At 47.6% G+C, this 16,628-nt stretch overlaps 1 protein-coding gene and 1 pseudogene across 1 annotated transcript; both read left to right on the plus strand.

Moving 5' to 3' along the window:
- The first annotated feature begins 8,269 nt into the window (after nucleotides 1-8,269).
- On the plus strand, nucleotides 8,270-11,457 carry LOC120707382. The gene is made up of 2 exons (XM_039992272.1): nucleotides 8,270-8,520; nucleotides 10,113-11,457. Exons 1-2 carry the CDS (start codon nucleotides 8,454-8,456, stop codon nucleotides 11,159-11,161), a joined length of 1,116 nt encoding a protein of 371 aa, XP_039848206.1. The 5' UTR covers nucleotides 8,270-8,453; the 3' UTR covers nucleotides 11,162-11,457.
- Nucleotides 11,458-11,646: 189 nt separating this feature from the next.
- On the plus strand, nucleotides 11,647-14,092 carry LOC120707381 (annotated as a pseudogene).
- The last annotated feature ends 2,536 nt before the right edge of the window (nucleotides 14,093-16,628 follow it).

The following is a 16,628-nucleotide window of genomic DNA, read 5'->3' on the forward strand; positions in this document are numbered from 1 at the left end:
AAAAGTAGGCTTGGCGTCCAAAAGCCTTGCTACATTTCTATCCCACTAAACAAGCACAAATCACGGAGCCGACGACGGCCGAGTCCATCCAAACGAAAGATTTGAGCTGGATGCATGTACAGCCAGAGCAGACGCCCTGCAGCTGATGGGTATGGATGGCCAGGGCGCATGGGGCGACCTGCGCGCTCTCTGATGAAACCGTGACCTTGTCCGCGCACGTCTGGGGAGTTATCCGGAAACTGAACGCCTCTGTTTCACGCGTGCATGTGCTCGCCGCTTGTCGTCGTCGATGACTCGATGGAACAAGGCGGATACTACGTGCCCGCGACCCACCGTTCCGTCCGCCCCAGAACACGACGCGCGCCGGCGACGAACATGCGCGACGATGCATGGCAGGGGCTTGCCGTAAGCGTTAAGGCGGCGCATCAACTCCGATGCTGTTTTGACCGATTTTGACGCCGGCGGGAGCTCGATTGGTACGGTGAACCAAAGCAACCGTGCCTGTTTTGGGATGAGCCCAACGGCGACTCTTCACTACGGTCACTTTTAGCGCAAGCAATGCACAGCACGTCAGCTTAGCTTAGAGCTAGCTAGCTCTGTGTCCCCCCAAAAAAAAAATTGCAACTCTCTCTTTTCGAGAAGTCAAACATTTTCGAATTTGATTAAATTTATACGACAACATAGTTGGCCTGTTCGGCTGGGCTGGCTCCAGCCCAATCGGGATTCCCTGACTTGCTCAGGGAACACGGTTCCCGTGACTTTTTGAGCCTCTGTGGGCCGCCCGATCTGAGATGGATGGATAGGATCGATCGCTACAGACCCATACTACAGTGAAAACAGTACCCTTCGAACAGTGTTCTGTGAACAGTATCTGCTACAGTGAACCGCGATAGGGAGCACTATTCACCCAGACTCAGAACACTGTTCATCTTTGTGACTTCGCTTCATGAAGTCAGAGAAGTTGAATCGGCTCCAGCCCAGCCATTTCAAATAGGCTGCTCAATATTTTTCAAATTAAAAAAAACAATAAGAACAAATCCATACATAGCGCCAAACCACAAATCAATTCTTGCAGTTCATATCACAATACCATAATAATAGAGTCCATTCACCAATCCTTAGAACAAAAGAATACCACTATAATACATATTGGCCAATTGCAAACAGTAACAAATTACGGAAGTATGCAAAATGGTTTCAAATTTGTGGACTTCAATAATCGACTAACCAAACAACAAAGATCCTCCACATTTCTACCCTAAAAAAGAAAAGATCCTCCACATTCCAATCTTCAATTGATGTATTGAACTACATTTGAGATCATATTTATTGCAGGCACACCTTGGACGTGATGATATATAGTGCTAGCTCCTAAGGCAGCTGATAATGAGACACCAGTGGGCCACAATTAGTGGAAGCCCTCCTGACCGCAGCTACTTGCATCCAGCGATGTGTCGCAATACTTGTTGCTTCTCCACAATTAAAACCTTTACGAGCAGGAATAATCAAATAAATTCTTTGTACAACCTAGAGCCCTATCACATTCTTTCAAACAATTTAGAGAGATTACCTATTAGAACTGATGTATCGTGCACACATATTTAAATTCTTCCTCACTCCAGCCAATTTCATTACATGTTCTAAACCTTATCTTGCAGTGCCAATTTTAATAATACAACTAATGATGCAATCTGAACTCCGTAATCCTATATATTGTTTGCAAAAGTGATCTCCAATAGGCAAATTCCAGCAGCTTTAGATAGAATACAAATCGCCCAATCAGGAATTTTATACAAAGCTGCACCACAATACACAGTAAGAACAAGATCAATATGCAAATGCATGTGACGAAGCAAAAGAAGAAGAAAAAAGAAAAAAAAATTGACCTATCTGGTGAGTATCCGTCACATTTATAAGATGCCAGCTCTGCTTTGCTAATTCACAATGTTTGAAGCCTAATATGGTAATGTAAAAATCATTTAATATGGTACATTATTGTAGGATCATCAGGCAGCAAACATTTGATGAGCAATATGCCAGCTAATGTAGAGTGCATAATCAATATCAAGTTTCCCAAATAGCGACTTCGACAATGAAACTTGTGAAGGATTTAGGACTCCACCAACTTTAAAAGGGGGAGGGGGGTAGGGCTCGGGCCGGCCGAGACGGCGGCGACGGGTGTGGTGGGTTGAGTGGCCGGTGAGGGGAGTGGTGGTGGCGGCTCGAGGGGCAGGTGTAACGGCGTGCAACGGAGGTGGCGAGGGGAGGAACCGGCAAGGGGAGGGGTGGAGGCTCGGGGCGGCCTGGACGGCGGCGACGCATGCGGCATCTCCAACTCTAGCAGAGGATTTGGGAGTGTGCGGTGTGTGTGGGTGGGGATGGGGGTGGGGGGGAGGCCGAGGTAGCGGCTTATCCCAACCGTTCGGCAGGACCACACAAGCAGCCCGGCGGTCTGATTTTCCCACCATCCGAACAGGCTCAGTATTGATATTTATGAAATACAAAGTAAGTATCAATAGATTGGTCATATAATATATTTTCATGGTAAATCTATTTGAAGATATAATTGTTAGTATTTTTTATAAATTTGGTGAAATTTAAAATTGTTTGACTCTTCAGAAAGCGAGAGTTGTATTTTTTTTAGGGACGAAGAGAGTAGCTAGCAGTACGTACCGAGATGGTATAAGTAAATATTTCACCAGCATCTTTCTGTATCAGCTGATAACTCCCATCCGTAATAACCTGGAGATCGAGTTCTGTCTCTGAGAGTTTCAGGTGACAAGATTAATCCGACAAAACATCAACAAAACAAAAGGAAGCCATCGCGGTGCTCTAAAAAAAAGGATCTATCTATATCAAACGCGAGTGTTTTGAAGCCTATGCTCACCTGAGTGTTTTGTAACGTCAAATCACATGATTAGTACAGTAGAAAAAATCGAGTGTTTGGGAGCATATCCACACCCGATTTTTCAACCACAGGATTAAAATCCAACGTTCAGTTTTGAAAAGCAGGGTTAATTACTCTTACCAATACACAGCTGTACAAATCTAATTATAAGCCTTCTAAGCACAAACAGATTTGAAGAATGCAGTTCCTGTAGTTAGGATTGAAAATGTAACATTTTAATGACAAATTTGAAAGATTAAAATCATGCAACTCTTGAGTTCAAGTAACATATTTGTCACACAAGAATGTAGAACCCTATAACCAAATAATATAACTGACTGCATCAACTTGGCAATTAATAAGTCAAAAGGAATGAAAACTTCAGAACACAAGCCTGAATAGAGCTTCAAAATTCAGTCACAAACGCTGAGTTTAGAAATGAAATAAAAGATCGTAGCTCACAATATTGAACACTATTTTGTTCATTTGTTTTGACTACAAATTTGCTCTGAGTGACCTCAATGGCAAGTTATGTGTGCATGTCCCTAGTGATGAGAACATAGTGCGTCTCAAATGAATATGGTGGGTCCAAATACATCTACAAACATAGACATATGGAACATGTTAGCCAAACATGAAATAGCCTGACATTTGAACAATTATTACACCATGCAGACATAAGAATGACAATACAATAACCACTGGAATTTTAGCTGTAGGCAGTGTGACTACTGAAATATGAAACTAAATGGCATGCTGGAGAAACATGGCATAAGAAATGTCAGCAAATTACAACAAGGAACGAAATGGAAAAAGACTGAAATTACACCTTGTTTAACTACAAATGACGGTATAATCACCGCTGCAATTTTAGAAGATATGAACTGTCACTAAAACTCTAGATCGACATATGTAGATCAAAGCTAGTAGACATAGAACATATCATAATAGTATTTCAACAAAAATGGATGCAAATATCATATAACAAAGGACAACCGATTATTCTATGTTGAGCATCACAAGCAAATAGTTGTTTGGAGCTCATTGCAACAAGACATGAGCAAACGACAAGGTAGTAAAAGCTCATCTATGGTTTCCTCAAAATTGCATATAATATGGTTTCAAACATTACATGTAGCAAATTAAATAATCATCATAATAAAAAACACACAGATGCAGAATACATATTCAAAAATCCTCAAAATTATTCTATGGTTTACAAATATACAAAAAAACAAGAAATTGTTAAAACACCACAAATGCAAATGTCAAATAGTCAGATTCAAATATCAAATGGCAGATTGCAAATATCAAATTATTTCTATGGTCTCTCAAATGACAGATAGTTTGGGTAATGAGTGAAGCCCCTCAAATGCAAATGACAAATATGCATATATATGAAAATATATAGTGAACTATTACATGTGCATCATATATGAATTATAGTAAAATTATCACTGTAACTATTACTATTCTAAACTGTAACTATAATAAGAAGGAAGATCCTATGAAATTATTACATGTGCATCATATATGATTATTCTTTGAAATATAACAGTACAACAAAGATGGCTCTAGCCATAATAAGAAGCTCCTGCTTTAGCATTGGAAAAAATGAAGATCTGCGATAGACAGTTGCATCGAGGTAGGTTATACTATCTGGTAGCCCAACAATAGATGTCACATGCTGCTTGCTAACCTCTCAAATGTGCAATGCATTCCCCATTTTTGGATGCAGGCTGCAAGACAGCACAAATGTATTTGGCAACCTGCTGGAGCATTAGCTATTTGTGATTGAGAAACCAAAGTATCATGCATAGTAGAAAGGAGCACATATAACTACATAAGTGGAATAGATAAGAAACTGGAGCATCTAGCCAAATATACCCTCAAATTCTAAAATCTAAAGACATAAAAAACCTGAAACAAAATTCAGTATATCCCAAGTAACACATAGCTAGAACAGATGGTCATACATCAATTTTGGAAAGGTAAGTTGGTCTGCATAAGAACCTGGAAGCAAGCATACATCTCAGTTACCGGAACAAAGATACTAGCCATTATCATATAGTACTAATATCTGATATGACCATACTGTTACACAACAATTGACATTTTAGGTAATGACAGTTATCTTGGACATAAATTACACCAAATATTGCACTGTCAAATTAACTATTATCAACTGTAACTGAGACTAGGAATTGAAATTTCAAGCAAAGCAATACGATAAAAGAGGAATAATTATATATAAATAGGTACCTCGAAGAAAAAACGATATAGTAGAAAGAAACAAAAGAATTAGGTTCTTTCCATGGCTTGTCAAAGGATATAGAAGAGCAACAACCTACATTAGAATACCCAACAAGAGATAGTTGAAAAAGGTTGCAGATATCATAAAACAATAAAAATGCAGTTAAAAGATTTTCACAGGACAAATAGTTAGATTCTTTCCATGGCTTGTCAAATTACATATACCTTGAGCTAATATATGAAGACAGTATTATATCATAATAAAACTACCCCCAAACTCAAAAATATGTGCATAGATGCCTACAGTAGTACACTTCTGCACATTGTGGAGGGTGGATTAATCAACAAAGAGCATGAAGCAAAATTATTTTATGCGTGCCAATTAAAATAAATAAAAACTCCTCAAAAACACACATAATAGACACCACCCCCATTCATTCACCTTGTCATGTTCTGGGAAAAACAGGGTCATGCCCTCACCGTCGTTCGTAGAGCCCTACCTATCATGTCTTCTAGTTGAAATAAATATAAAAAAAATAAAAACTGATTCTCTGATCTCCTGGGATGATAACCAAAATTTCATCCAGAAATTAGACCTCCTTCCCTCTTCCCTTTCTCTGCACCCAATCAGCTCACAGAATGGCACAGCCCTATACAACGGAAACAAATACTCCCAATCCAGTATAACCATATCCGGTTACAATGATAGAATAGCCGAACAAAAAAAACTATTGAATCATCACAAACATGGCATGAGCGGATGAGCCAATAGCCAAAGACAGAAGCGCAAAAAAAAGGAAATCGCAAAACTCTATAGCAGAAAGTGGCCTAGCTAGATATTACAACAACTGAGAGCAAAAATCATACGAGGACAAAAGCGCTCAGGGGATCAAGCAGGGTTGGTGAAGGGGGAGCGTTTGAAGAGCAGCCATGAACGAATCTTAGAGATCGCATGTCGCCGCCACCCTCGCACATTCGCCTTGTCGCCCCTGGGACAGACCACGAGGATCTCCTGGGCCTTCACCTCGCCGTCCACGGGATGAACCTCGGAGTTCGCCAGGTGCCGCCTCCTCGTGTGGCCTTCCGCCTCGCCAGCTTGCCGCCATCGACGCAAGAATGAAAGGGGGGAATGAAACGACAGCTTCGAGGAAAAAAAGAAATAGGTAAAATGCGGGCTGCACAGTGGGGTCAGATCGTCAGCGATACAAAAGAAAAAAAACAGACAGGCCAGATAGGGCAGGCGGGCAACACCGCAGCTGTATCAAACGGATAAAAACTAACAAAAGCATCGATCGGGCGGTCAGAAATTCGTGTGCTGAGATGCCGAGAAACACTCGAGTGTGTTTTAGCTTTACCCAAAAAAATTTGTCGCAAGTAGCCAAGTGAACCATCAGCTACATGCCTACATGGCTCTTGCCTGCATTTCCTGCTTCGTTCCAAGCTCCGAATCGGCGCCTGGGAGCACAGTGGCGTCCACGGCCATCGATCCCAGTCACGCCCCACATGGGTGGGCTGCCTTGCTCTGTCCTCCCAGAGATAGATAAGGCCCTTCCACTTGCTCCCATTAACTAATGGCGGGCAGGGGCGCTGGCACGCACTGCAGCGGCCCGGCGGCACGCGCTGACTGACCATGCACCCGAGCGATGAGGCTCGATCCGATCCGACAGAGCCCCCCGCACATGGAAGTTGGAAACCATCACTTGTTTTATGGGGGCTGGCCGCGGGCAGATGCGCCGCGCCGCGCCACGCCGCGCCCGGCGAGTAGAGACGACGGCGACGCGCGGTGACCCGTGTCGTCGTCGGCGATCGACCTGGGCGGACCCGTATGTATCGTGCAGGCAGAGGCAGACGATACGATGGCCGTGATGGCCGGCACAGTGGATGAGCTTTAATTTCGGGAGCGAAAGGGAGGGCGGAAACTAAAAAATATCCCCGGGATCGAGTATGATGGCGGTGCACGTCGAGCCAGCTCCGGCAAGCGATGCCCGCGCGGCGCGAGCCCGGCCCTGCCCCTGCCCCTGCCTGCGCGCGTCCGTCCCAGGCGGGCGCGGGCCGAGACCCCGGCTGCCTTGCCGGCCGCCACAGATCCGCCGATCACGCGCGCGCGAGTCCGACCGTCCGTGTCCTGGCGTATTAGCTCGCTGTTGAGTGCAAGCGAGCTCCGATCCTTCCTGTCGAGATCATCCCGGCTTCGTGCTTTGTCGTGTGGATTGGCGAGCGAGGACGGACGTGGTTTGCTCAGGCGGCAAGCAAGGGATGGCGCGTGACTTACGGCGGCGCACGTACACATGGCGCCATGTGCCAGGGCCGGCGGTATCTCCCCGCCGGTGTCGTCCCAGACGGCGGATCCACGAGGCCGGCCCGATCTTGTCGTGCGCTGGCCGCGTCGTGGTAGTTGCTGCTGTGAACGTGCCAGGAGAATCCCCTGGATAATGGATAGATGCACGTATCCCTGGTGGCGCGGACGGCCACGGCGGCTCTGACTGATCTGAGACCGGCGTCAAAGATCGTCTGCCCAATGGAACAGCAGTCACGAACACACGTACAAGCTGACAGCTGCGTACACACTGCTGTACGTACAGGCGTGCGTACATCGCGGTCTCTTTGGATGCACCATGGCCGGGAGTGGCGTGACGTGGCATTAACCGAGCCCAGGCAGCCGGATTACTAGCCAGGAACCGAACCGAAGCGAGAGGCGCGGCCCCAAGGCGCGTCGAGTCAGGCGATCGGCAACCGACGCGGCCGGACGGACACCCCGGAATGACGAGGCTGGCCCTCATGACCACCGCCAGCGCCGTGCACTCTGCCCTCCCCGCCGAGCCCGAGCGGCGCCGCGCGCTCGTGTCGGAGCCAGCGAGTGGCCACGCGCCGCCCGCGGCGAGCTGACGAGAGGCGCCGCGCCGCGGCGGGGCCACGGACCATGTGACCACACGCAGGGGCTGTCCCCCCCCCCCCCCCCCCCCCCCCATGCCATGCGCGAGGGCAGGACCGCAGGAGCAGGAGCAGGCGGGACACACTTCGAAACCGGGCCGGCGCGTCCGTCCGATCCGGCGCCCACACCGGACACGCGTACGGCGCGGGGCTGACCGCCTTGGACTCGGACCGAACCCGGGCCGCAGTGGCATTCCCGCTATTCCGCGCCAGCCTCGTGGGCGTTCAGGTCCGAGGCCGCTCTATAAGTGGCGCCCGCGCCCGCTGCTCTGCTCGTCGTTCCGTGTGTCCTCCGGCTCGCAACCGCAAAGCAGCAGGCAGGGGAGAGGAGTCCTTGCGAAAAGAGGAAGAGAAGCACCGGCAAAAGGAGGAGGAGAGCACGATGCGCCGCGTCGCGCTGTTGCTGCTCGTCTGCGCGGCGGCGCGCGCCGCCGCGGTCGTCACCGACGGTAAGACCTCGGGAGCTAATCCTGTCATCTACTAGTAGTAGCATATGTTGCTGGCTGCACGTAGGATGTATTAGCTCTCGTTGTGTTATGTTATGATGACGCTGCACAGTTCCTTAGTAGTGGAAGCTGCTGAACACATGGTAGAAGAACTCAGCAGCGAGTTCAGTCTCTGAAAAAGGTTGTCCCTAACAAGCTGGCCTCTGTTCGGAGCTTCCAAGCTCATCAGTTTCTTTCATTGCTACCGTAATAATAAATTCTAATCCAAAAAAAAGCAAACCTTCTTTCCCTGCACTACGCGACATAGATGCTTGGCTAACAGACGCATACCGACGTACTACGCGTATAGTACTCCTGTATACTGACAGCACTGTCCATGTATTATTGAACGCTAACCCGTGTTGTCGTAGCCCCATGGGGCCTGACACTGGTCGGTGGTCGCCTGGCCACCGCACGGCACGCAGCAGAGTACCCTCCTGATCATGAGCCCCCCGTACGTGTCGGATCGATGACCCGGTGGCCCAGCGGTTCATCATACACGCTCTGTACAGAACACTTGGGTGTTCGTTACCGTGCACGTGGTTAATGGCCCGGCCGGTTATTAGATTGTGAAGCTTCCAGGAGCAAAGCGCGCGGTGCATGCCCATCACGACAGAATGATTCCCGGAACGCTGTCATGGGCGGCGGATCATGCACGCTCCCCATGGCTCCATTAGTAGAGGACCACGCGCGGAGATACTGGCTCGTGGTGGCGCCCCGCCGCCACGCACACCTCACATGGCCGCCGCTAAATTAATCGGGCCAACCCGCCGCATGTTGGTCTGGTCGACAGGCCAATATGCCGTGCTAATGCCACTGGATTCCGCCACCCTGGCCCTTAATCAAAGTGTCCCAACGCGCTAGTCAAAAAAAAAAAAAAGTGTCCCAACGCGGCCCAAAGCATCGTTTTCAATTTTAAAGGAGACCAATAATACTATCACAGCATCTTTTTTTTGTTAACCTAGTTCATATACTAGTAGTGTTATACAAGTAGACCATATATTGATATAAAAAAAGGATATATGAATTAGAGTAAGCAGGAGTAGAAGGCGGTGTTTGATTTGGTCTCGTTCGGTTGCATGCATCCGAGTGCAGATCTCTGCGCATGTGGTAGATGGGGCAGCCGTGAATGCGTATGGGGAGGCGCCTGAGCCCCCCACCGACATTTGGTCAGAGACGCATACACCAGCGGACCAGCCACAGTAGATGTGGTAGCATGCTCGTGCACCCTGTCAGCTCAAAAAAAGGAAGCCTGCCTGTTACAGCCACCACACCATCAATACTCACCGTTAGGAACATGAGGGGACAGCCTGCCCCCCCTGACCGTGAGACTGGTGCCTGCAAGTAGCAGCTCCCGTTTCAGCTCCATCTGCAATCACCAGCCTGCAGGCCCTGTTAGCATGCAGTGGCCAGAGCAATTGATTTTCCTGCACATGATCCATCGGTCTCATACACTAACTTGATTAACTGGATATTAGTCTGACGAGGGCTCGGTCACTGATGATGATGATGATCTCTTTCAAAAAAAAAAAACTGATGATGATGATGCATTGAAGGGCTGCTCCCGAACGGCAACTTCGAGGAGGGCCCGCCCAAGTCGGCGCTGGTGAACGGCACGGTGGTGAAGGGCGCCAACGCGATCCCGCGCTGGGAGACGTCGGGCTTCGTGGAGTACATCGAGTCCGGGCACAAGCAGGGCGACATGCTCCTGGTGGTCCCGCAGGGCGCCCACGCCGTGCGCCTGGGCAACGAGGCCTCCATCCGCCAGCGCCTCGCCGTCACCCGCGGCGCCTACTACGCCATCACCTTCAGCGCGGCGCGCACCTGCGCGCAGGCCGAGCGCCTCAACATCTCGGTGAGCCCCGAGTGGGGCGTGCTCCCGATGCAGACCATCTACGGCAGCAACGGCTGGGACTCGTACGCCTGGGCCTTCAAGGCCAAGCTCGACGCCGTCACGCTCGTCATCCACAACCCCGGCGTCGAGGAGGACCCCGCCTGCGGCCCGCTCATCGACGGCGTCGCCATCCGCGCGCTCTACCCGCCCAGGCTCGCCCGCGGCAACATGCTCAAGAACGGCGGCTTCGAGGAGGGCCCCTACTTCCTGCCCGGCGCGTCCTGGGGCGTGCTCGTGCCGCCCAACATCGAGGACGACCACTCGCCGCTCCCCGCCTGGATGATCGCCTCCTCCAAGGCCGTCAAGTACGTGGACGCCGCGCACTTCAGGGTGCCCCAGGGCGCGCGCGCCGTCGAGCTGGTGGGCGGCCGGGAGAGCGCGCTCGTGCAGGAGGTGCGCACCGTGCCCGGGTGGAGCTACCGCCTCGCCTTCGCCGTGGGCGACGCCGGCGACGGCTGCGCGGGGTCCATGGTCGCCGAGGCCTTCGCGGCGCGCGCCACCGTCAAGGTGCCCTACGAGTCCAAGGGCACCGGCGGGTACAAGCGCGCCGTGCTGGACTTCACGGCCATCGCCAACCGCACCCGCGTCGTGTTCCAGAGCACCTTCTACCACATGAAGGCCGACGGCACGCTGTGCGGGCCCCTCGTCGACGACGCCTCGCTCATCGGGCTGCGCAAGCAGCCCGCCGCCGGCAGCCGCCGCCTGCTGTGACTGAGGCCTTCGATATGATTTTCACGCGCGGTCAGTGATGTAATATGGTGGGGTAGTACTGGCAGGTGTTTTGGTTTGGTGTGCGCAACAGTGCGCTTGGTATATGCGTGGCGTGGCGTGCGTGCCCTGTGTTGCAGCTGCAGCGGCGCGCGCATGGGTGGTCGGGTGGAGTTTTTCTTGTGAAGAAGAAAGGGGTGGTGGCCTGGCTCCAGGGTCCAAGACTTTTGAGTTGTAAAATTAACCTGAGAAGCCAGGCTGAAGTCGACAAGGGATTAATGGCTACTAGTTTTCTTGTTTGTTCTAGACTCTGACGGCGGTCCGACCGACGATCGTCGTCGTCGAGCTCAGAGTTCCAGTTTCACACGAACCTGTGCTGGGAGCCTGTCTGCCTGGAACAACCTAATCCATATATGGACTTGACTACCGATGGCAGGAACGAGTAAGGCCCAATATTTCCAATAACCGTTATTTCCCTTTTATTTCCGGCGTGCAAACAAAGCATGAAAGCAAGTTGGTCTGATCTCCTCCAGCCAATCCGCGTGCAAACAAAGCTATCTTGGGTTTACCGGTTACCACGCGCCGCCCATAAAATCCTCGCCCAATCCTCCCCCTTCCGCCTCGCCACCTCACCTCACACCGACCCGGCATTCGAAATCGACCTCGGCCTGATCTCTCCCACGCAAGGAAGCCGCAGCCCGCCGCCAATGGTGATCATCCCTTCCGCCGCCGCCGCTCTTTTTGCCGCGATTTCATCCTTATCCCCTTCCTCACGTTCGACCGTTGTCTTTGTTTCCTCCCTTCAGGCGCTCCCCAACCAGCAGACGGTGGACTACCCCAGCTTCAAGCTCGTCCTCGTCGGCGACGGCGGCACCGGTGAGTCGCTGGCTTTGTTTCTGATAGCAACTTTCCGTGGCTTGTGAGATTGCCTCCTGATCAGTGCGATCGTGGTAGTTTTGATTCGAAATACCTAAACCACGATCGAGGACAAGGTGCGACTACTGTTTAGTTTCGTTCCGAAATTCGCGAGGACGTTTGTTTTAGTTTGGATGCGAATTTACATTTTTGTTAGTTTAGATTTAGATTTGTGGACATGGGAATTTATTAGGATGAGAATTTACAGTGTGTTTACCTTCACACTGTAAGCTGTGTTTACCTTTTTATTTCTCTTTTCTGCATTCCATTCTGAATGCACTCATCTTTGAGTCGTGTAGGCAAGACCACCTTCGTGAAGAGGCATCTGACTGGCGAGTTTGAGAAGAAGTATGAACGTGAGTACCTATATTCTTTCGTAGCGAATTATGCATGTAGTTATGGACTCCTATCTCTTCTGTAACGAATTTTTGTTTATTGTGCCTGCTGCAGCCACCATTGGTGTTGAGGTTCATCCCTTGGACTTCTACACTAACCGCGGGAAGATCCGCTTCTACTACTGGGACACAGCAGGGCAGGAGAAGTTTGGTGGGCTTAGGGATGGATACTAGTAAGTATTGTGGAGAAGAAATGTCGACTCAGAATGTTGGCTTTTTACCCGTTGCTTTAGTTCAACTTTGTAACTTAATTTAGGGCCTTCTTTGTGTTGTAAGGTAATATTTGTTCTGAGTTTTGTTCAATGATATATGATACTTTTAGTTAACTGAATTTACTTTGCAACTTAATATTTGTTTCCTTCAATTTTGACCTATAGTATACAGTGCTGGACATGATTTCTTTGAGGACTTTTAGTCATATGTGTTGTTCCTTATAAATCTTGGCATTGATTTACTCGTCAGCTGCAATCTGAATTGTATATGTTGTGCTTCAGCACGTTACTGTATTAGGTTGCATAAGACAACTCGGAAGTTCATTCTAGTTGTAATGACTTTTTTTTTTGCAGCATCCACGGACAGTGTGTGGTATCATTATGTTTGATGTAACATCACGGCTGTCTTACAAGAACGTTCCTACTTGGCACCGTGATTTATGCAGGTATATATAAAGAACCTGACTTAACAAATAGTTTAGACACCTAACGTACTAAAAATTCCTGATACAGGGTCTGTGATAACATCCCAATTGTGCTTTGTGGAACAAGGTCGATGTGAAGAACAGGCAGATCAAAGCAAAGCAGGTGACTTTCCACGGGAAGAAGAGCCTGCAGTACTACGAGGTCTCAGCTAAGAGCAACTACAACTTCGAGAAGCCTTTCTTGTGTCTTGCCAAGATGCTTGCTTGGTGAGTCTCAGTTTCTACCTTGTTGTTCTAATGTTCTTCAGCAATCTAGTAATCCGACATATTTTTTGTTGTGTCAGTGATGCCAATCTCCAGTTTGTTGAAAGCCCTGCTCTCCTTCCTCCAGATGTCACAATTGACTTGGTCACCCAGCAGCAGTAAGTTTCCTACATTGCTTCTCAATTTTCTCACCGCTTGGTTTTTGCAGTCATGAAGCCGATCTTATTGTTGCTGCTGCCCAACCACTGCCAGATGACGACGACGACCTGATCGAGTAGACAGTGGCAGAGGTAGGATTGGGGTCAAGGGGGGCTGAATCAATGGAGTTAGGGATTGAGATGGATTTTTAATGGTGAATTAATGTTTTTGCTATAATATTTGATTAATGTTTGCTATAATATTTGAGTGTAATTATTTGTTTTAGGGGGGCTGGAGCCCCCCCAGCCCCCTCTGTGCATCCGCCGCTGCGAGTAGATGCTGCTCTACATCATTGCCCGACTATAGCCTTATTATTCTGTGTCATCAGCAAACATATGTACTTAGGGTGAAATTTTTGCAGCTACCAAGGTGTTTTGGTGGATGTCTGAGATTCCAGTAGTGTGATGAACTCGCCTAATTTAGCCATGGAAATGATTTGGTTGTCGAATAAAGCGTCTGTTTTTCCTGTAAATCTAAAGTTATGTCCACCGCGCCCCTGATATGTCCATTATTCTTTCTTGTCAAGTTGATTTGGTTAACCATAAGCTGTGCTGGTTTGCTTGACGTTGAGCCATCCAAAGTCAATGCAGTGACTGTAGCTAAGTTTAAGTTCACTCAGAATGAGATATGGGTCAATTGTTGCAAATGAACGCTATGTCTTGGAATCACTTTCTTTGCAGGTGCAAAGGTAATCCACTTGAGCAACGTGTCAACTCATAGGCTGCTCGGTGCAGGTGCCGCAGGGCGCAGCGCGGCCTCACGGCCGGCAGGACCCGGGCTCGTCGTGGCGTCGGCGAGCAGAGGAAGGAGACGGGGATGAGAAGAGGGAGAAGGGTGGTGGGGTTCACAGGGGCAAAACAATCCATTCATCTAAAAGTTAATACTGTTAGAGGGACTTCACTTGAGTAGGGGTAAAGTCTTCCTTCGTTTTGAAATCGCTAGAGTAAAATCACTAAGTTAAAAAAAATAAAGGCAAAATCACCATTTCACTTCAAAATAGGGATACAAACGCTAAAAGATAAAATCCTAGACGATCGAAGTTGCTTGATGCCCTACGCCATGGAGAAAACAAGCGCCTTTGTACAACATGCAACGTGGGGATCAGGATCTAATGGGCTACCGCAATGGGGAAACACAGGTGCGTGGATCCTAGCAGCTCCCTAATTTAATGAAACAAAGAACAAAGATGAAGGTCGGCGATCGCGATCGCGATGGTAGTTAGCAAAACAGAAAACAAACATCGCTATACAAATCTCTGGACGAAGTTGCTTCACGTCCTACGTCATGGAGAAAACACGCACCTTGTCCAAGGCGCAACGGGTGGAGGGGGGTGGCATGCCATGCACCCTCACCGCCGTGTACTGATTTAATGGATCGAAGGTCAGAGATGATGAAGGTGGGCACTTTGCTTGGGGCAGCCAGCCATGGCGACGAGTGACGACAGCGTGTTGCCGTGGGCGCTCGCGATGGCGATCCAGGGCACAGTCGGTGATCGTGACGGCTGCCTGTCGCGGTAGGAGCACGACGATCGCGACGCGGCTACCTATTGCAGTAAGCGCTCGCTCGCTACGACGGCCTGCAGCCATCGGCGCTCGCGACGGCGGGCCTCTGGGCCAGTCGCTGCTCGCGATGACTTGCGGGAGAGTTCGGGATATGGGGGCGGTGTAATATGGTTCTGGTGGTTTCTTCACAGCCCATTAAAATTTTTAAATTTTTTAGCTATTAGAGTTCAGCCCTTTTTAGAGGGGTGTGATTATATATCGCTTTAGGCGATAATTCCACAAATCATCACCTAAAGAGATGTACCATAGATGCTACAGTTATGGGCTATATTTAGGCTCATTATTGAGATAAACTCCTTCCGTAAATCGATGCGCTCAAGATGGCAAAAGATTCTATGCATGCAGCAAGGTGACATTCAATTCCCACATGCATACAAACTTGGAATTTAAAAAATAATAAATATTAAACCGAGCATTCAAATTAAATTCCGATTGCACCACTGTGTTATTTTTTGACAAGATCTTCAAAACAAGACCACACTTGCCTATATTTGCACAATTTTTTTCTGAAAATATTTTTTAATATTAAATAATTAGTTTCGGCGACTAGGAATAAATATTTTAATAACACAAACAAATAATTATTTCTACGAACAAAAAAATATCGAACAAATAATAATGTACAACAAACAAAATATTGAACATCACGAACATTTGATTGTGTAGGGTAAATAATAGAAAAGGCATCACGAACAAAAGAATCAACATCGACGAACAATCTAATCTACAAAGGAAACAAATGATTTGACGTTGCGAGCAAATTAGTTATAGGCAGCCAAATAATTTTACATAAAGAACAACGTATGCTTTTGGCATATAAATTATTTTTACACACAAATGGAATATAAATATGAGCCGAATAAGTAGTATATAACTAAATTATTTTATAAATCAACTAATGAGTCTAAAATAATAAACCAGTATACATTAAACATGAGACATTTTTAAATATGGAAAAATAGATAAGAATAAAAGAAAAACTAACTCAAATAAATACAAAAAATATCGGTAAAAGGAAACACCCAATACTAATATATTGATATAACTCAGCACACTTAAACCACTAAAAGTAAAAAGTAGAAAATAATAAATATGAATTATAAAAATATAAATAAACAATACAAATACTATATAGTTAAAGTAGAAATTATGAGAATAAAGAATTAGAAACCAAATGAAAAGCTGAGAGAAATTATCATTAAAGAATTAGAATCAAGAAAGAAAAATATAAGTAGGGAGAAAAAATGGGAAAAATAAAAAGAGAGGAAGCACTCCAGTGCTAGCGCGGCATCAGTGGCTCACTGCTAGTGTGCAAGCACATACAACCGTATTGGTGAAAGCAACAGGCGCATATATAGAGAAAATGTAAACTTCAAACATTAATACATGCATAAAGAAAAACATGCTGCAACACATATGTGTTGTTAGAATATACGGAGAGAGAAAATGATGAGAAGGGACCGTGCAAGCATAAAGCAAAGCAGTTGTCAGAATATATG

Source organism: Panicum virgatum, chromosome 5K (genome assembly GCF_016808335.1).
Source record: "Panicum virgatum strain AP13 chromosome 5K, P.virgatum_v5, whole genome shotgun sequence".
Classification (NCBI taxonomy): Eukaryota; Viridiplantae; Streptophyta; class Magnoliopsida; order Poales; family Poaceae; genus Panicum; species Panicum virgatum.

What these genes read in the sequence shown, in the direction of transcription:
- LOC120707382 (XM_039992272.1), top strand. Translation starts at nt 8,454, where the DNA reads ATGCGCCGCGTCGCGCTGTTGCTGCTCGTCTGCGCGGCGGCGCGCGCC. An exon ending in CGCCGCGGTCGTCACCGACG is followed by an intron (nt 8,521 to 10,112) that starts GTAAGACCTCGG and finishes GATGCATTGAAG; the next exon opens with GGCTGCTCCCGAACGGCAAC.